General features: G+C 44.8%; 1 protein-coding gene across 4 annotated transcripts in view; it reads left to right on the forward strand.

Moving 5' to 3' along the window:
* Window positions 1-22,019, forward strand: part of CREB5 (cAMP responsive element binding protein 5) — a 420,873-nt gene that overhangs the window by 73,427 nt on the left and 325,427 nt on the right. For all 4 annotated transcript variants that reach the window (XM_083188949.1, XM_083188952.1, XM_083188950.1 and 1 more), the window contains exons 2-4: window positions 6,807-6,878; window positions 9,674-9,767; window positions 20,601-20,716. In XM_083188949.1, the coding sequence (XP_083045075.1) occupies window positions 6,825-6,878; window positions 9,674-9,767; window positions 20,601-20,716 (264 nt within the window). In that variant the 5' untranslated portion in view covers window positions 6,807-6,824. The remainder of the gene's footprint in view (window positions 1-6,806; window positions 6,879-9,673; window positions 9,768-20,600; window positions 20,717-22,019) is intronic.

Below are 22,019 nucleotides of genomic sequence, written 5' to 3' on the forward strand. Positions count from 1 at the left end.
GGGAACAGCCGGACCCCCAGAGGACCTACCACCGTCCCTGCCAGTGACACCAAGTTGGGGAAGCGCTGAGTGACGGGTGTAGCACCGCCAGGAGTACAGCGCCCGTGCAGGTGAGTAATGCATGCGGCGCAATGCTCTGCAGAACCGGCGGCGGCCGGAGGACCTGACAGTACCCCCTCTTTTATGAGTGGACACCGGACACTTCTTAGGATTATTTTTCCAAAACCTTTCAATCAAACGAGGTGCATGAATATTGGAAGCATCGATCCACATTCTTTCTTCAGGACCGTATCCCTTCCAGTCCACTAGAAATTGTACCTTCCCCTGTCGTCGTCTAACATCCAATATTTGTTTTACTTCGAATTCTACATCCTGTTGTACTCGGATACCGGACCTTCCAGGTGGAGTTTTTCGAAACTGATTGAGAATTAAAGGTTTTAAGAGTGAAACATGAAATGAATTGGAGATTCGTAAGGAAGATGGTAGCTTCAGCCGAACGGCTACAGGATTGATTATTTTTTGGATTACATAGGGTCCAATGTAGCGAGGAGCCAATTTCATGGATGGAACCTTGAGACGAATATGCCGAGTTGATAGCCAGACACGATCACCAACTTTATAAGATGGAGCAGCACTTCTTCTCCGATCAGCACTGAGTTTGTACCTACTGGAGGCCTGTTGTAAGGCTTTTTGTACATTTTTCCAAATGTTTGCAAATTTTTTTACAGAAGATTGAACTGCAGGTAATTCATTACCAGGGAGTTTGGAAAAGTCTGGGACACGAGGGTTGATCCCATAAACAGTGAAGAAAGGAGTGGTTCGGCTGGAAGAGTGATAGGTGTTATTGTGAGCGAACTCTGCCCAGGGTAGGTTTTCAAGCCAATTGTCCTGTGAGGATGATAGGTAGAGTCGGATGAACTTCTCCAAATCCTGATTAACTCTTTCAGTCTGACCGTTGGTCTGAGGGTGGTAGGCTGTAGAGAATTTTAATTTAATTTGGAAGACAGAACAAAGAGACCTCCAGAATCGGGCTACAAACTGGACACCCCGGTCAGATATGATTTCAAGTGGTAAGCCATGTAAACGAAAGATCTGGGTTATGAAAAGGTGTGCCAAAGTTGGTGCACTGGGAAGTCCCTTCAAAGGGATGAAGTGGGCCATTTTGGAAAAACGGTCGATGACCACCCATATTGTATTGTAGCCATTAGAGGGAGGTAGATCCGTAATGAAATCCATGGCTATATGGGTCCATGGTTTCGCAGGAACTGGAAGGGGTAGAAGTTTCCCTACAGAGGGTTGGCGTGAGGTTTTATGTCGGGCACACACTGGACATGAAGATACGAAGTCCTGCACATCGGTTCTTATCGTTGACCACCAATATTTCCTTTGGAGGAATTCTAAGGTTTTTCTTGCACCAGGATGCCCGGAAAACTTGGAGTAGTGGGCCCAATGGAGTAATTTCTTTCGGAGGGAAGGCCCTACATAAGTCTTGCCTCTTGGAATATTGACTATTCTGGTAGCCGCGAAGACAGAGGAATCCAGAATAGGATATGGCTGTCTCTCCTCAGCATCAGGAGAACAAGAGCGGGATAAGGCATCTGCTTTAGTGTTCTGGGAACCCGGACGAAAGGAAAGCTTAAAGTTGAAGAGGGTGAAGAACATCGCCCACCTCGCCAGTCGTGGGTTAAGGCATCGGGCGTTTCGGAGATAGATCAAGTTTTTATGGTCCGTGTAGATCTGGATGGGAAACTGAGCTCCTTCGAGGAGGTATCGCCACTCCTCAAGTGCTAACTTGATCGCCAGAAGTTCCTGTTCCCCGATTGCGTAATTTTTTTCAGCGGGTAAAAACCTTCGGGAGAAAAACCCACATGGATGTGTGGACCCATCTTCATATTTTTGAGACAGAATGGCTCCTACAGCCTCAGAGGAAGCGTCCACTTCCAAAATAAAAGGTCTTGCAAGATCTGGCTGGTGGAGAACAGGAGCAGAGATGAAGGCCTGTTTCAACTGTTGGAAAGCGAATAGTGCCTGAGCAGACCAAACAGCCGGATTGGCTGCCTTCCGAGTTAGAGCGGTGATGGGTGCAACGATGGTGGAGAAACCGCGGATAAATTTCCGATAGTAGTTGGCGAATCCTAAGAATCGCTGCACTGCTCGTAGAGTAGTGGGCTGAGTCCAGTTTAGAATCGCCTGAACCTTCTCTGGATCCATTTGTAGGCCTTGACCAGAAATTATGTATCCCAGAAAGGGTACGGAGGCTTGCTCAAAGATGCATTTTTCAAGTTTACAATATAGGTGATTATTTCGAAGTCGTTGAAGAACCTCCTTCACTTGTGACCGATGGGACTCTAAATCTTTGGAGAATATGAGGATGTTGTCCAAATATACTACAACGGACAGATACAGTAGGTCCCTAAAGATTTCATTCACAAAATTCTGAAAGACTGCGGGGGCATTGCTGAGGCCGAACGGCATGACCAAATATTCGTAATGGCCGTCCCTGGTGTTAAAGGCCGTTTTCCACTCGTCCCCCTCTCTGATACGAATGAGATTGTAAGACCCTCTTAAGTCTAATTTGGAAAAGACAACCGCTCCCTTAATGCGATCAAAGAGTTCCGGAATCAGGGGCAATGGGTATTTATTTTTTATTGTTATATCATTCAGACCTCGGTAGTCTATGCAGGGTCTTAGGGTTCCATCTTTCTTCTTGACGAAGAAGAACCCCGCTCCGGCCGGGGACGAAGAAGGACGGATGAATCCCTTCTGTAGATTCTCGGAGATGTAGTCACTCATTGCTTGGGTTTCAGGGATGGATAGGGGATATATCCGACCACGTGGAGGCATCCCTCCTGGAACCAGATCAATGGGACAGTCCCACTCGCGATGGGGAGGCAGGATATTAGCTGCTTGTTTGTTGAAAACATCAGCAAAGGACTGATAGGGAGCAGGAATTTGACTCTTCTTATCAGAGGAAACTGACTGTAGAGGTACCACTTTCATTAAACAACCTTGAGAGCAAGATGGACCCCAGGCTACAATTTGCATAGCTGACCAGTCAATCTGTGGATTATGTTTCTGAAGCCACGGCAGACCCAAAACCAAAGGAAAAGTGGTTTGAGGGATAACAAAAAATTCTATACTCTCTCGATGGAGTGCCCCTATACCCAGTGACAGCGGTGTCGTACAAGACTCAATTAACCCGTTCGGGATGTAACTCCCATCAACTGCAGTCAGACGTAGTGGATTTTCAATTGCTTTAATGGGTAAAGAATGTAATTCAACAAAATTGGCAGAAATAAAGTTCCCGGCAGCTTCGGAGTCCAGAAGGGCTTGGATCATCAACGTCTGACCTGCGAAAGAAAGTTGCACTTCAATGACGGAATCGGGCATTGTGGAGGAGGTAGAGAGTTGGCCCAATCTTACCTCTTTCTCTTTGCCCTGGGTTACTCGACTGGTGCGAAGGGTACATTGAGACACTTGATGACCGGCCTGTCCGCAGTACAAACAAAGTCTCTCTTGGAAACGACGCTGTCGCTCTTGGGGAGTGAGTCAAGCCCGATTTATCTGCATAGGCTCGTCGACTGTTGCGGGTGAGGAGACCTGAAGTAGTGGTGGAGGAGTGCTCCTGTAACGATCCCCTCGAGATCTCTCCGCCTGACGCTCTCTGAACCTCAAGTCAATTTTATTGCAAAGTGAAATAAGTTCATCTAGCTTGACGGGTAGGTCACGGGACACTAGGTCGTCTTTCAACCTATCCGAGAGTCCACTCCAGAATGCGGATACTAGTGCTTCTTCATTCCAAGCGACCTCGGAGGCTAGGGTCTGGAACTGGATCACATACTGTGCGACTGGACGATTCCCTTGCCTTAGCCGCATGATGTCCTGAGCAGCTGAAGTTGCTCGACCCGGTTCATCGAAGATTCTGCGGAACTGGGTTATAAATTCATCATACTGGGAGAGTAGTGGATCGTCCCTCTCCCAGAGAGGAGATACCCAGTCCAGAGCTGATCCCGACAAAAGGGAGACAATGTAGGCAACTCGGGACTTGTCGGTCGGGAAGCTTGATGCCAGGAGTGAAAACTGTACATCGCATTGGTTGAGGAAACCCCTGCACAATTTTGGGGTTCCATCGAATTTGCTGGGTGCAGAGAGATGTAGATGCCCTGGTGATGCTGACGGCAGGGCTACCACCCGGACCGGATCAGGAGCAGGCGGGACTGGAACCTCTCGAGAAACAGAGGCCTGCATTATTTCTTGTCGATGAGCAATATCCTGGAGACCTTGAGTTAGCTGACCTTGGGAGACCTCCAAGCCTTCCAGGCGGGCCACAATTCTTTGCAGTAGCTCCGTATTAAAATCGACCCCGGGTGTGGAATCCATTTGGCTGCTGCTAACTGTCACAACGGATTGTTGTGGATCCACTGGGGGCGTGGATTCTGACACGGATGCCAATGGTGGAGAAAGAACTGCTGGTCGAATATACTGGCGTCTCATAGGAGTCTCCAAGGAGTTTGGCTATACTCCTAATCAGAGGCGCGGAGTCTAACTGAGTGGCGGTTTTCACCAGGGACCCCCGCAAGGGGATTTGGACTTAGCTGCGTCCACCCAGCAGGTCGCGGCCCCCCAATCAGGAGCCTCCAAGGAGATTAGGACGCGTGCTGGAACAGATGGATATAGCTGTACTCAGGAGACGCTTGAAATAATAATAGAACTTAGGAGACACTTGAAACGTGAGCTGAACACAGAAGGCACTCGGAGGGTTAACAGAACTCAGGAGACACTCGGAGGGTTAACAGAACTCAGGAGACACTTGGAAGATAAACTGAACTCAGGAGGCACTTGAAGGGTTAACGGAACTCAGGAGGCACTTGAAGGGTTAACGGAACTCAGGAGACACTTGGAAGGTAAACTGAACTCAGGAGGCACTTGAAGGGTTAACGGAACTCAGGAGGCACTTGAAGGGTTAACGGAACTCAGGAGACACTTGGAAGGTCAACTGAACTCAGGAGGCACTTGAAGGGTTAACGGAACTCAGGAGACACTTGGAAGGTAAACTGAACTCAGGAGGCACTTGAAAGGATAACGAGATGCTTCTGATTGCAAACAGGACTCAGGGAGACCTGGAGCTGTGTACACTCTCACTGGCTGTCAGCAGGACACTGAGCAGAAAGCAGAAGTAGCAGCAGCATTGGAGGATAGGCGGCCCAGCCTTTTATTCCTCTAGGCAGTGATGTCACAGGCCCAACCTTCAATCAGAGGTTATATCAGACCCTGCTCCCTTCTGCCTAATGCCACAAGCAAGATGCCGGCGCCTGTCCCAGGAGCCGACCACGGGAACAGCCGGACCCCCAGAGGACCTACCACCGTCCCTGCCAGTGACACCAAGTTGGGGAAGCGCTGAGTGACGGGTGTAGCACCGCCAGGAGTACAGCGCCCGTACAGGTGAGTAATGCATGCGGCGCAATGCTCTGCAGAACCGGCGGCGGCCGGAGGACCTGACACATGTCTTTTTATAATATATAAAATATTTTATTTAGGTACAAGAGTGTGCACAATAGCACTATTTAAAAGAACAAACAGTGGTATACATAGAAAAACACAATAAACTAAAAATATGCGAGTTACTATAAAAATGGCCTACATAAGATATCGCTATAAAAAAGGGGGATATATATATAAAAAACATTTTTTTAAAAGATAGTATAAAGTATAACTTACCTATTTGGGAGGAGTCAGCAGGCAGTACCCAACGCAATTCGTCGCATCTGATGAAGTCTCTGCGACGAATCACGTTGGGTACTGCCTGCTGACTCCTCCCAAATAGGTAAGTTATACTTTATACTATCTTTAAAAAAAATGTTTTTTATATATATCCCCTTTTTTTATAGCGATATCTTATGTAGGCCATTTTTATAGTAACTCGCATATTTTTAGTTTATTGTGTTTTTCTATGTATACCCACTGTTTGTTCTTTTAAATAGTGCTATTGTGCACACTATTGTACCTAAATAAAATCTTTTATATATTATAAAAAGACACGTCTCCTGCATAGGTATTTGTAGTCACTTTAGCCTTTATCCAATCTGTTGCAAAATATATATATATATATATATATATATATATATATATATATATGGTGTATATATTCTGCAGAGCAGGAGGCACTCTTGTTCCTTCTGATGGGATGTACAAAAGATATCGCAAATCCTGTTCAATGTTTATAATTTAATCATCTTCGTTACTGAAGCCTATTAAATTGAACATGATCTGCATGTGGGATATCTTTTGTACATCCCATCAGAAGGAACAAGAGTGCTGCCTGTAGGAGAGAGCTGTAATTGAGAAGTGGGGCAGGTAAGAGCGCCTTGCTTCAAGGAGCTTACAATAAAGGGGTGACATGAAGTGCAGGCAAGTAGGCCTGAAGGTAGGGAGTGTGCACCGAGGCATTTGTGCACAGAGTGTATCAAAGCATTCTTACAGCCCTAATTATGTCCGGTACATGTCTGGTGTACTCTTGTGTTTACCAAAGATTGCAAGGTACATGGCTTGAGGTTACCCTATTTTTATAGAACATAGTAGTGTAATGAAGTGTTATATATACGAAAGAGAATGTCTTACAGTGATTTATGTATACAGTTGTCACATATAAAAAAATCTAATTAACACCTTCACATCCTTTGTTTACCTATTTTTAGATAACCCAGACCTTGGATTAACAGATTTTAAGAATCTATGATTCTGTTTAATATTTATTTAGACATGTAAGAATGAGAAAACTAAGACCACCTCTCTTTTTTTCTTTTTAGATGTATGACGAATAAGAGATGAATTTGGAGCAAGACCGGTCCTTTGTATGCAATGCTCCTGGCTGCTCACAGGTCAGTGCTTTTGATCAATATATTTAAAATGTATCAGGTATTAAGGAACTCTGTGACCATATAAAAAGGGTCTCTTTATTAAGCCTAGGAGAGAGATAAACTACTGACCGTCCAGCTCCTAACTCATTTTTCAAACATAACCGGTAACATGACAGCTAGGAGCTGATTGACCCCAAGTTCCTTTTATTCAAGTCAGGAAAAGGAGAGGTTACCTCATTTTAGGGTTGTTTTCTTCTTTAATGCTCACTGTTTATACAGGCAGGGCTGAATCTGACTTGCACACAAAGTGCCTGGAGTTGCAGAAGCCTGATTTACCTCTACAGTGTGTGTGCAACTTTATAGCAATCGGCACACATCTATTCAATGGGCCCATTTCTGACCACATTGAAGGCATGCAGATTCTAGTTTTTCAAAAGCTGATTCTGCATTGTCGAAAACGCCAGCTGGAGTGTCTAATCTGCTGGCATTTTTTAACAGTCCATCGGACGTTTTCCTACTGTCCAATTGACATCGGAAATGGATGATATTTTTGTTCCCTCTATTTTATTCTAATGTGAAAATCCATAGGCTAATGCAGGTGTTCATGTGTAGGCAGTTGGAAAGCTTTGCCACCTACTGATTTTACACCATCCTCCACAGTCATCATTATAGTATATGCACTCCTACCAGCTCCATGCAAGGTCAAACAGGCTTCCAGTCTCTGTATGCCTGACTCTACATCACATATTTGATACATGCCCAACAAACTCCCATGACACTCCCATAAGACAGTGGCGGTTCCATTTGCAAAAATAGACAGTTTCACAGAAAGACAGATATGGCCGAGTTCTATAGGACTCAGAATAGGGAAGACGCGGAAGAAAGGTTTCAATTTGCATTTGCTTCTGAACTATATTCAAGAACCTGCCGTGCATAGATATCTGCCCAACTTAAACTCTGCCTCATAATGTGAACAAGAGCGGTGACATATATTATCATCCCTTGTGTTTTATATTCATATGTATTGGAGATGTCAGTGTTTCCTAGTACATTGATAAGTTGTAGTCTCATGACTACTGGGTTGAAGTATCTGCTTCCATTGTACATAGGCAATAGGGCACTGTAAGGAGAGCTGAAACATCACAACTAAGTGTAGTATTAAATGAAATGTAATTCATGTATTATCTTTTGCTGAGCATCGTGCTGATGCTTGACTGACTGCGTCTGGCTATTGTTTTCCAATCAATAGTGACCTCATAGCTTGGTCCTCTCCGAGTGATTTGTTGTAGTCATCAGGAGAAAGGATTAGCATTACATAAACACTGCTAAAAACAATCATGTTAAGTAGTTGTGGCAGATTGATACTCAGGAGCTTGTTCTACAAAATGTCAATATGGCTAATTTATTATTTCAATGAGCCCATATTGTACAGCTTATCTGGGATAATGTTTCATACTGTATATAATTATGTAGTTGATCCTGGAAAGGCAAACACGTTCCTTTTTTACTAGTAATATCCATACATACTTCCTATTTTTACTTATTATTTGCATACAAATGTTAATGCTTTATAACTGTGTAATTAAACAAATTGGATACATGTCATTTATTTTATACAGCAGTGCGTTTTGGAACCACAGGCCAGCTGGGTGAGGCTGCATCATGGTGGTTGGTGAGGTGAGGGTGGCATTGCTAATGCCAGCTAAAGTGCAGCATGGGCCTGGGGCTTAAAATGATCAAGATCCTATTATAATAAGTGGAGAATCTGTGATCAGTGCTGTGTGGTCGTGACAGTGCTCTGCAGGCATGCACTGTGCATCCTCTACTGTGGTTCCTAAACTCAGGGGTAAATGCATAATAAGAAGAGTATAAGATTTTCCGCTTCACCTTTATACTTTGACAAAGTAAGTAGCCTCAATACAATGAAACCCTCCTCCATCGATCACTGCCAGGTCCCTACAGCTCTGATGCACCTCTCCCCCCCGACCAGCACACTGGGCATGCACAAAATCTTGGGAGTCTTGCAATATATTCTGTGCAGCCAGGAGCTGACAGACGCTGCAGTCAGGAACAGCTTTTTGATATCGAACAGTTGTTGATATCGAGCTGCAGGTGACAGAGCGGTCAGCAGTGCTGTCCAGTCATACATTTCCCCTGCTATCGGCATGCCATTTTGTATATAGTAGCACCAATAAATGACAGAGGCAAACTTGTCGCTTGCCACACTTCTTCTCCTTCATGCAAGGGGGACAAGTGTTGGTGCCGATTCTGCTTCTCCGATATAATGACCATTTTACATTTTACCCACTCAGTCCTCAAGGAGAACTAACAGTTCATGTTTTCCAGGTCACCCAGCAGGTGCACTGTGTATCATCAACATTCTCATTTTAAATATCTACAGGTGACCTGGAAAACATGAACTGTTGTGCACCACAAGGACCAAGTTTGGGAACCTTTGCTTTACATCAGTGGTTCAGTGTTATAGTCAAGCGCCACATTCCCAAAAAATAGATGATGCTGGCCTCCCCCCATTCACGATATGTAATGGGGGCAACCAAACACCAGCCATGACCTCAGTCCACTAATTCTGCGGATGGCTGTCCCCTTGTTATTGTTTATACCTGTTTATATAACAATTAGATAATCAGTTTAGTCTTCATTCTGTAAGTAAATGCTTAGTGTAAGCAATTCCTAGTCACTTAATCGTATCATAGAATCAGGGATTGCGTTACTTTTCAAGAATAGTATTTTATACAGTAGTATTGAAATTCTCTGGCAAGGGTTTGTTACACATTTATGCTTTTCTTCTTTTATAGCGATTCCCCACTGAGGATCACTTGATGATTCACAGGCACAAGCATGAAATGACCCTGAAGTTTCCTTCAATAAAGAATGATAACATGCTGTCAGGTAAAATATGAATTATTACACTGAGATGTCATACAAATAATACTTTTCTTAAATGTTTAAATCTAAATTTAGCCTTTTGTGCTGAAAAAAAAAACATTTCCAATAAACATGTAAGATGAATTCACAGATTGAGGCATTGTTCAAGTAAATTTAAAAAATGTACTGTAGGTAATCTTTCACATTGCAAAATGAAGGTTTGCATCGGGACTTTGAAACAGGTCAGTCCCGATGTGAACCTTCATTTTGGGATGTTCAAATCCCCACAGCGACCCGGCAAGGGGGGCGCGGCAGGGAGTCGGCACGTCATCGGGGGCAGGGGAGTTGGCAGCGCTTAGTGCTGGCGCTGCTCCAAGCACTGCCTCCTCCATAGTGTGAACGGGAAACGGGTTGGTCGATCCATTTAACTCATTCACACCACCAAGCAACAGGGCAACAAACCGGTAAGGACCGCTTTTTTACCGGTTCATTTTGCCGTGTTGCTACCTTTTTCGGTACACGGTGACCCCTTTCACACCGCACTACTGGCTTGTACCTGGTATTTAGTTGCGGTGTGAAAGGGGTATAAATGGAGGCTATAAAGGTGATATACATACAGCAGAATCGGCATAACTGTGAAGCCTCTTTATGTGTACCTTCTTGTCATTCATGGCTGTTAAACCACCAATGTAATAGCAATCTCTGGGTTGGTGGATGCTGGGAAATTACCCTGTCCAGGTAAGATGCAAACCCTCTTAATTCATTTAAATGTATACTCTGAACTGTTCAGTTTTGATCCATGAATAGACAATATAACAGAGATGAGGCATGGTCTCTGGGACTGCAGATATTGCAGATAATGCAAGTCAGTGTCCGGTCAATAGATTGAGAATGTCTAGTTTTCCAGTCAATACGTCAACATCATATGGTATACATGGACAAGATCGACAGAGACAAAGGGTGCACTGTCCACTCTTTATACCATAACTGTCCATTCATTGGGAGTAATGTAGGGCTAAAGGTATTCCTGCTGGAGTCTGAATGTAAATATGTGGCAGGTTAGGCTGGAAGGGAGAAATGAGGGGTTTGTTTAGTCAATAGGTGTGTGTGTGTGTGTGTGTGTGTGTATGTATGTATGTATGGGGGGGGGGGAATTAGGATTAGGCTGTGAGGAGGGAGAGTTAGGCACCTAGAAGAGGGGGTTAGGCTGCATGGCAGGAAGGGTTAGCTTTTGGTGGCAGGCTGGTTAGTGTTAGGCACTAGTGGGGAGGGTTAGGCTGCAGAAAAGGAGATTTAGGCTGCGGAGAGGGAGGGTTAGAGTTATAGTGGGGGAGGGAGAAATTAAGTATACTTAAAGTTACCTGGCCCTGTTGGGATTCCAATCAGCTTCTACCTATCATTATTTAGAAATGTACTTGACAAATTATAGCTAGAAGCTGATTTGTAAGATAGTCACATACAGAAATATTTCCTTAGAAAAGGCAATAGCTCCAAATATAGAACTGGATGGTCCAAACATTTTCCAGAGTCGTTGGCCATCAATTTGTATGATCCTACAGTACTCCTCTTGTATTTTTACCAGATAACTTCTGCAATAGGGTGGTTTATAGTCTGCATTAAGTTTTCTGTCTTGGGGAACGAAGTTGTTGAATTTTATTATCCCATAGAAGTTTTTTTTTATTCTGTTTTGCATTTGCTTGTATGTTAACGATATTCCATTTTTTTGTAATATACAGTAGTCTCCAATCTTATCAGATTCAGTTGTAGCAATATAGCACCTTTTATTTTGACACTCTTTGCATATTAGAATTTTTCAGAGAAATTTGAGCCTGATTTTCTTCAGTCATTTATTTTAACTCCTTTAGCTCAGTAAATACTAAAATGTATTCTTATTCTGCAGAACCCACCCATAAAATACAGAATAAGTAAAGGTATAATACAAAATATTCCAAAAGCAAGTGCAATAATACAAAAATAAGCATCAAATCTAGAACATAATAGACATGTCACGGAATGGACAAAGCAAGCCCTGAAAGGCTGCTCACCGAACTGACTTTTTATTTCCGTAGGGGTCTGTCGAAGAGGGGGCATCGGCCCACCTGCGTTCCCATGGGAACGTCCAGCGTTTTCATGGGGATGCCCATAAAACACTGGGGGTTCACATGGTCCACCGCCCCGGAAGGAACGACCTGATGAATGTGTAACTTGCCGAAGCCGTTCAGTGCTGGGGTTTGCATATGTCTAGAAATGCATATGTGAAAACCTCGACCATCGGGACTGGGGCCAACTTCGTATTGCTACGATCAATCCTAAAACGGCCCCAAAAAGTGTAGGAAAAAACATGCCAGAATTGCTGTGTGTGTGTTTGTGTGTGTATGTGTGTGGCTTATAGTAGCTGCTTTCCTTGCATCCTAGTGGGACCAAAAATGTACACAGATCAAAAAGCTATGTGAAGACATGTTCATATCAGCTCTAAGCATCCAGCAAAATTCATTGATAAAATGCTTGTGAATAAGGCCTATTGTCACTTAGGGATCTAAGCCTAAGGCTGGAATCCTATTAGCAGCGGTAATTTATGGGGCTATTCAAGATAAGCAGCTGTTGGAGTTGCAATCCCATGTATTATGGCACAATCGTGCGTCCTTTTTCGAACAATAAAAAATAGCCTGTATTTGTGCAATATTGAACACCTGTCCCGATGTGCCAGCTCTCCCGCCTGGCTAGCAGCGTCCGGCGGGCTTGGGTCGCAGGTATGTGCTTGTTCTCTGATGGGTCCAGCGGAAATTTCTCTGCCGGTTCCCTAGTTGGACGCTGCCATCTTGGATTGTGTAATATGACACTCCATGGCCAATAGTCCCCTATCTGCCCACTGCTGTCTGCTCTGTCCAATGCATCATGTCCAGGGGTTCTCAAATGGCTCACAGGATGTCTCCCTTGCTGGAACAACCTCCTCTATAGCCATAGCATTTGGGAACTCTCTTGTTCGGTTCTCTCTGAACTCTCTTCATTCTAAGGGGCAGATGTATTAAGCCTGGAGAAGAGATAAACTGGAGATAAAGTGGAGATAAAGTGAAAGGAGATAAAGCACCAGCCAATCAACTCCCAACTGTCATTTTTAAGCACAGTTCATTGGCTGGTGCTTTATCTCCTTTCACTTTATCTCCAGTTTATCTCTTCTCCAGGCTTAATACATCTGCCCCTAAATCTTTTGCAAGACTTGAGTCATTCTGGAGCACCTGCTATCAGCTTTATTATCACCGAAACCATGTACAAGTCTCAGTTTTACGGTGTCCCGGGATCTGGCCTTATTATCATAGAGTCACAGTGAAACTTTCAGTTATTCCAGAGATCAGGCCTTCTGTTCTGCCAACATTTACTAATCTAGCATTCCTAGTGGGGGTCTTTACCTGATTGTCATACGCAGCGAAATGTAAACCTCCACTCTAGATCGGTTAATGCAAAGGCAGTATATCAGACCTGCTAACTTTTTCACCGCTTCTACTACACCTGCTCCAAGCCGTCAACCAGAGGAGGACCCTCAAATCCCATCTAGTGTGACAGCCAGCAGTAGGGATTCTGGAATTGTCATCTTCAGCTATGTCAGGATTACATCGCTGTAGTTGTAGTCGAGATTCCAATGTTGGTCTCCTGACTGCCAGTATCCCAGTGGCCAGAATGTTAACCGCACCTCTCCCTGAATGGCTGTAGGTCATCTGAACGTAAGGTTCCCACACTTGTAAAGGTTGACTTACTTTAGAAAGTAACAATATGCAACAACCATTTTTGGTGATATTATTACTTTTCTTTCGTTAACAGGAATTACGTGTAAAAGCGATAGATATGTGAGAAAAAGGGAGGAAAGGGAACTATAGTCAATTAAAGTTATAAGGTGAGATTTAATAGCATGAGAGATTCAGAAAGTGAGAGGTTTGGGAAGAAATCTCCAGTTTTTTTAAAGCGGCAATTATTTAAACTTAAAAATCAAACTGGTTTTGCAGTGTTAATGATTGCCGCTTTAAAAAAACTGGAGATTTCTTCCCAAATCTCTCACTTTCTGAATCTCTCATCCTATTAAATCTCACCCATAGTGCAAAACAGGAACGTACCGTGCTAGAAGGTGGCACTGTAGCCGACAATTAGTGGAGTCTCCTTTATCAGAATTGCTGTGGGTACAGAGAGCTGTGGTGTAGTAGAGAGCTGTTTAGTGTGGAGAGGAGAGTTGTGATGTAGTGGTATGCAGAGAGCTATCGTGTAGTGTTATAGAATCAACTTTATTGGCCATGTGTGCTTGCGCACACTAGGAATTTTTTGTGGATTACAGTGCAGCATCAAGCAGGGATGAAAAGGGGGGAGGGAGACATTACATATATTACATAAAGACATTACAAGCATTTAATTTCTAGCTACGACTATGGTGGTCAGGTCGCCAAGTAGTGACACGTTTGGCTGTTGATATTGGGATTGCATTCGCTTTGGTTGGATTGTTCAGGTGATGGACGGCTAACGGAAAGAAGCTTCTTGCTGATCTGGACGTTTTGACGGGGATGGACCTGAACCGTCTTCTGGATGGTAGGATGTCGAACAGGTTGTGACCGGGATGCAGCTTGTCGTTTGCAATCTTCTCAGCACGTTTCCTTACCCTGGATGAGAACAGATCCCTTATCGGGGGGAGGTCGGTCCCTATGATCCTTTCCGCAGTCTTCACTACCCTCTGCAGTTTTTGTTTGTCGTTCTCGCTTGCGCCACCGTACCAGATTGTGATCGAGGAACATAAGACAGACTCCACGATGGCGGTGTAAAATACGCACAGCAGCTCCTTTGGGATGTTGAATTTCCTGAGTTGCCTCAGGAAGAACAGGCGCTGTTGGGCCTTTTTGATGTTTGTGGTTATGTTTAATCCCCATCTTAGGTCACTGGACATGGTTGTCCCAAGGAATTTGAAGGAATCAACCCGCGACACCACTGCGTTGGCTATTGTTAGCGGGGCTAGTGCATTTGTTTTTTTCCTGTAGTCGACCACCATCTCAACTGTTTTGGTGGGGTTTAGATTGAGGTTGTTGCTGCTGCACCACTGTGTCAGCTTCTCCACTGCATGCCTGTACGCGGTCTCGTCACTATCCTTGATTAGGCCGATGATAGTGGTGTCATCTGCGAATTTGATGATTTTCACTGACTGCTCAGCTGAGGTGCAGTCATTCGTGTAGAGAGAGAAGAGCAGAGGGGAGAGGACGCATCCTTGGGGGGCTCCAGTACTGATTGTTCGTGTGCTGGACGAGAAGGCGCCGGCTTTGACCACCTGTTCCCTTGCTGTTAGAAAGTCCACTATCCATGAGCATGTTGATCCTGGGACTCCTAAGGAGAGGAGTTTTGGCTGCAGGATGCTGGGAACGATAGTATTAAATGCTGAGCTGAAGTCCACGAATAGGACTCTTGCATAGGTGCCTTGGTGGTCGAGGTGTTGTAAAATATGGTGCAGCTCGAGGTTGACCGCATCCTCTACACTTCTGTTCGCCCGGTAGGCAAACTGCATGGGGTCAAGGTGAGAGTTTGTCACTTCTTTCAGGTGCTTCAGTACTAGTCTTTCAAATGCTTTCATGGCCACTGAGGTTAGTGCAATTGGCCTGAAGTCATTTAGGTCCTTCGTGGGTGTTTTCTTAGGGACCGGGATGATGATAGAGCGTTTGAAGCAGGCAGGAACCTTGCACAAGTCCAGGGAGGAGTTGAATATCGTTGTGAAGATGGGGGCGAGCTGAGCTGCACAGGTCCTAAGGCTGGATGGTGACACACCATCCGGTCCTGCAGCCTTCTTAGGTTTTATTCTTTTGAGTACTGCTTCTACCTCGCCTTGGTCCAAGTGGAGGGCCTGGGTGTGGTGGTCTTTGGGATGGAGTGGGGGAGGTATGGCCTGCTCAAATCTGCAGTAGAACTTGTTCAGGTCTTCTGCAAGTTCATGGCTGGTTTCAGACTGTGTTTGGGCTTTCTTGTAATTTGTTATGTTTTGCATGCCCTTCCATACTGCCGCAGGGTCCTTTGCTGTGAGGTTGTGTGTCAGCTTGTTTGTATATTCCCTTTTTGCAAGTTTGATACCCCGAGTCAAGGAGTTCCTGGCTTCTTTGTACTGTGTCCTGTCCCCGCTGCTGTATGCCACCTCCTTGGCTCGGCGGAGTTTCCTGAGCTGGCTACCGAACCATGGCTTGTTGTTGTTAAAGGATCGGATTTGCTTGGTTGGTACACATAAGTCCTCGCAGGGAAGAAGTGGTGTAATGGTGTCCAGAGAGCTGAGGTGTAATGGAGAGAGTTGGTGTAGTGTGGTGAGAGGACATGTAGTGTAGTGGTATGCAGAGAGTTGTGGTGTAGCTCTGTAAGGAGAGCTGTGATGTAGTGCTGTAAGGAAAGCTGTCGTGTAGTGCCATGAGGGGAGCTGTGGTGTAGTGTTATGCAGAGAGCTGTAGAGTAGTATTATGAGGGGAGAAGTGGTGTATTGGTGTCCAGAGAGCTGTGGTATAGTGGAGATATGTGGTGTAGTGCTATAAGGAGAGCTGTGATGTAGTGCTGAAAGGAAAGCTGTGGTGTAGTGCAGTTAGGGGAGCTGTGGTGTAGTGCTACAATTCCACTTTGATCACTTTGATCACTGACTACATATGCCCAACATCCATTTCTGCATATTTAGCAAATTAATTAGGCAAAATATATAAATTACTTACATAGGTTTTACTATTCCTTTACAGCAGGGATGGGGAACCTTTGGCCCTCCAGCTGTTGTTGAACTACACATCCCAGCATGCCCTGCAACAGTTTTAGTATGACCAAATTGCAAAACTGTAGCAGGGCATGCTGGGAATTGCAGTTCAACAGCTGGAGGGCCGAAGGTTCCCCATCCCTGTTTTACAGTAAGAATCTAAATTAATTTTATTTTTTACAACAGTAGTAATTAAGTAGTGTTTTTTTTTTTTTTGTATGATTTTTTTTTTTTTTTTGTCTAGCGCTGGTATAAGTGCAAATAATCTAACTGGAAACAATTTTAAATGTAGCACCTACTTGAAACACTGTAGGTGTAAATTGAATTGCAGTGCTCTAGGCTTCAGTTTTTTCTTGTTCCTCCTGTCTCTACCCTCTAGGATGTCTTTGAATAAAATATAACAAAGCACTATAATTGCAATATATTTTATTAATTTGAAATGTAATGTCATTTACTTCTGATTTGTAAGCAGAATATTTTAGTGTTATTTTAGTGTTGTGTCTGTCACTGAGCATTCCAATATGCAATATGTAGTTGTGAACAGATGCAGACAAGCACGGAAATGCATACTGTGGATGCCTGTCATTAACTATATCAATTGCCAGCTGGGAAAAGCTGGAGTAAATGTTCATCGATGATGTCTGCCACCCATAGTTGTATCTGGTCAAAAGGTCGATAGTAACCATGTCAACACCAGTCGACATTCTTGATTTAAACTTTTGACAGGTACTATTTACAGTATGTCATCTTGTTCACAATGTTGACATGTTCTCAGTGTCGATACCTGAACTGGGAAGGGTTAATGGTAAGGATTAGGGTTAGGGTCAAGGGGTTTAAAACTCACCGGAATACAGCTGAGAAGACATTGCCACAAAAACGCCTCCTCACTTGATGCCAGGAACCCAAGAGAAGAGGATGCTGCACCTGCAGCCGCCAGGAAAAATTAAGATAGCACTAGACCACCAGGGATGTGTTATTGACAGTTCATCATAATATTCATCATACATAAATTGTCATAGCTGCTGGATTAGAGGCTTTTTTTAAATCTGTTAATTTGCTAATATGTTTTCTAAAAATACCCCACAATTTTTTTATTTTTTTTATTGACTGCATAGTGGGATAGCCTCTAACAGCTCCCAGTAAAGCAAGTCAAGAATAAATGCAAAAGAGAGTGAGATAAATCTATCTGTGCACCTAGGCAGCCTGAAGGAAGGTACACTTAAATGGTATCCCTAAATAACCATAAACAGTATAAACAAGAAGATCAATATGTTCCCTCCAATGGCGCCACTGATGGAATAGTACGTCCCTATTGATGAAGGGACAATCCTCTTCTCTGTAATAAAAAAATGCACTATACCAGTGGTAGCCAACCCTAGTCCTCGAGAGCTACCAACAGTGCATGTTTTGCAGGTCTCCTCACAGAATCACAAGTGAACTAATTAGCTCCATCTGTGGATCTTTTAAAATGTGTCAGCGATTAATGAGTGCAGCTGTGCAGCAGCTAGGTTGTCTGGAAAATGTGAACTGTTGGTAGCTCTTGAGGGCTAGGGTTGGCTACCACTGCACTATACCATATCTTCTTCTCTTCGTCTTCTCTTCTCCGTACCGAATAGCAAACCAAGTATCAGCCAATAGCTCCACTAGACCAACCAGGATGAGGCTATTGTACTCCAAATGTTATTCCAAGGTACCATAAAATGAATAGAGAAATGGTCCATAGAATAATAGCATTTTATTTGAACATTTGGTACTTGTGTATTATCACGGCGCCCCCGATATTGATCGCGCAATGTTTTCATTGCATCGCATGCCATGCACCCGATGGCATGCGATGCGACGCGATTTTAGCCCCCTATTCGATAAAAAATCGTATAAGCACCCAAATGGGTGCTTACAATGTTAAATGCACCCCCACGCCACCCCCCCACTATAAACGTGAACCCGAAGCGTGGTGATCACAGCGAGCCCGCGAGGGGCGGCGGTACGCGTCCTACAACCTTTTCATACCCCCTCTATCCATGTCGGCGTGGAGTTGATTTTATAAAGTGTGGCTGCGCTCGTCACGCTTCGGGCTCGGTGGCTCGCTGCGCTCGACACACTTTATAAGATCAACTCCACGCCGACGTGGATAGTGGGGGTATGAAAAGGTCGTAGGACGCGTACCACCGCCCCTCGTGGGCTCGCTGCGCTCGCCACGCTTCGGGTTCACGTTTATAGTGGGGGGTCGCGTGGGGATGCATTTAACATTGTACGCACCCATTAGGGTGCTTATACAATTTTTAATCGCATCGCATTGTATGGCATTGTATGCCATATCAGAGACGGAACTACCATTGGTGCAGCAGGTGCATTGCACCGGGGCCCCTGAAGACTAAGGGGCCCACTTCTGCCACCCACTGCTATGTGGCATATTGTGAACTTGGTTTGGAGTGGAAGAGGAGAGCCCAAAAATGTAGTTTTGCTCCTCAAAGTGCAAAACTACATAAGTTCCGACACTGTGCCATATACAATGTCATACAATTTTAAAATTGTATGACATTGAACAACAGCGCGCGATATCGCGTCGTATCGCATACCATCGCATGCCTTTTGGTATGCGATGCGATGGGCGCCGTGATAATACACAAGTACTGAACATTTAAACAACATACACATGAAACATAAGATAAGCAATGGCCAATTACCCAAAATCGTGGAGAACTGTGTACAGTGAGTTCTCAAATGCGCATGGTATAGGAAGTGAATACCCGTGTTCCACCTCCACACTCAGGCAAACAGGGTAACCAGTCCAGAGTCCATCCCAGGGCCGGTGCTAGGGTGTCCGGCGCCCTCCTGCAAACCATAAATTTTGCGCCCTTTCACATTGCCATTGCAACAAGCTGCAGCCTGATTGTGGGAGCGTATGTAAAATGCGATCCTATGGAGGATCTCGGGTGCATGTACATCATAGTGGTGTGTCCGCAAAATGTTGCAGGCACTAAAGGTGCCCATACATGCTGCGAGAATCGCATACGTTATGGGCTAGTTCGCATCCTATCACACGGCATGCATGCAATGTGTGTGCAATGCGATCCGAAAGCAGTACAAAAAGTATGTACAGCACATACTTTTTGTACTGTGCGATGCGATGCCCGCAGGAGCGCACATCGCATCACACACTGCTATTGCAGCGTGTATGGCCACCTTTAGGCACATAACCCCTCCCATTATTTAAAAAGTGTCTAAATTAATATAAAAAAAATCTTCAATTATTAAAAAATGTGTTATAAACATATATAATAAAAGACTCATGGTTCTTTTGCTGTTTAACTCTTGTGCAGTCCCTCCTCTTCTATATGCCTAGGCAGGACGCTGAGAACGCCATTACACCCATCTCGTGACTGAGGGGAAAAGGAGGGTAGAGAAGGAGGAGGTGGAAGAAGGCAGGAGATAGAGGGGGCGGAGTGTTGAGGACTGGCAGTGGCACTGGCACAGCACACTGAGAAGAGGGAAGGAAGGAGATTCAGCGCTGTTGCCTGTTAGTCATTTGATTGACAGCTGACAGGTGCAGGGAGCAATGGGTAGGGGGCGGATTTGGACATGACATGTCATCCAGGCATTCACAGACAGCGCTACATGCCTCAGCGCAAGTGTCCGTGAGGAAGAGGGGGCTGCTCAGCCTCTCCATACTGCCGCCCGCTGTCAGATAGGCACTGTGGGCGGCGTGCAGGCTGTGTGCACTAGCGGAGCAGGGAGCTGCTCTTTATACTGCCGCCCACCCGCTGTCAGACAGGCGCTGCGGGCGCCGTGCAGGAGGCAGTGACAGTGAGGGCTGAGGCAGCTTTAGCAGAGCAGGGAGGGAGACAGCGCCTTTTCAGCATGGCGCCTCCCTGCTTTGCAGGAGCTGCTGAGTGGGTAGCGCCGGCCCTGGTCCATCCGTAGGTCCACAGGGCAGCAGGAGCTCCAAACGCTTTTTCGATCAATGTCTATGATTTTTTTCTCCTTACACACTTCGGTGTAAACCAATCTCTGCCATAATCCAGCTATATCTAAGAATACACTTAATGTACATATGTTTTGAAACCCCCCCAGTATGTTTATGTTTAAAATAATGTTGTTGGATTTTTTTTACACAGACCAGACACCAACTCCAACTAGGTTCTTGAAAAACTGTGAGGAAGTCGGGCTGTTCAACGACATTGACTTGGAACATGAATTTAGAAGTGCTCAGGAGGAAGAGAACAGCAAAAGGGTGAGTGTTGTAACAAATGTTCCTGTTGTCTTGACATTTAAGCTAAGAAACTAGACCTCTAATTTGCATATTAATACAGGTTTGTTTACATTTAGAATCAAAATTGGTTTTCAAATATTGGGCATTTCTAACCCAGGACTTTGTAAATAAACCCATATTACCTATTTCTAAAGCTGTGTACACACGGGGGCGATAGGGACTGAAATCGCTGGAAACATGGTCGGTGGCGACCATATTGCCAATGATTGGAGTGCGCACCCGGCGATAAATCACCGGGTGCACGCTCCCGTTTTCAGCCCCATTCTAATCTCTGCTCGCAGGAACATGCTCCTGCGACCAGCTGATTACCTCTGCGGCACCGCCGGCAGAGGTTCCCTTTCATCAGCGACCATCTCTGGTCGCTGATGAGAAGGAGAAACTGAGCAATATATCTCCCCCGTGTATACGGGGCTTAAGTCACATCCGCAGCTGTTTGACTATTTTGCAGCAGTTGTGTCTGAGGCGTTACCCTAATGCCACATTCCTGGTGTACATCTTTGTGTCTGAATGTGCAAGACCTGAGACGCCTACTGTCAGCATCTGTAGATGCTGAAATAATGGTTATTGCATCTTTACTTTAAGCAGGTAAGTGCAATTTCTCCCTCTGATTATTTCTTCCTATGCGAGCGTATGAGTGCCTCTGTTAGCAGACATTTTCAGCGACACTCCCATAAGGTGCAACATTTCTGTACATTTGCTTAGCCACCACCTTTGTCCTCCATGTCACATCTCAGCTAAGCTATGGTGCATCTATGTTTGTAGTGTGATACTGCTGTATGAACAAAATCAGGATGCATATGCTGTGTGACTCCCACGCATGCACAGATGAAACCATTGCTTCTCTGCGTCGGTGGGCTGCGCAGGTACAATATTATTGCTCCGGTATGTGGTCCCTAGGTTGACAATGTCTAGGTCAACAGTCACTAAGTCAACCACTAATGATTGGCATGACTAAGTCAACACTGGAAATGGTCGATGTACAATACATCGACATTGGCATACGGTTGACACAAACTTAAGAGCAACATGGACATGGTTGACACAAGTTTTTCATGTATTTTTGTTGTCTAGTATAGTACTTTTTCCCCCTGGGGGACAATGCGTGGGGTGTGCTCCAAAAATTGTAGCACATGGTACTTATAGACCCTGAGTCGAAGGTAGTGCTGGGTGGTGGAAATTAAAGGGAGAAGAAAGTCCTGTGAGGTGGACAGTGAAGGGTGGGGGAGTGCTGTGAGATGACAAGTGAAAGAGACAGTGAGTGTAG

This window comes from Crinia signifera, chromosome 5 (assembly GCF_055691185.1).
Source record: "Crinia signifera chromosome 5, ASM5569118v1, whole genome shotgun sequence".
NCBI classification, from domain to species: domain Eukaryota; kingdom Metazoa; phylum Chordata; class Amphibia; order Anura; family Myobatrachidae; genus Crinia; species Crinia signifera.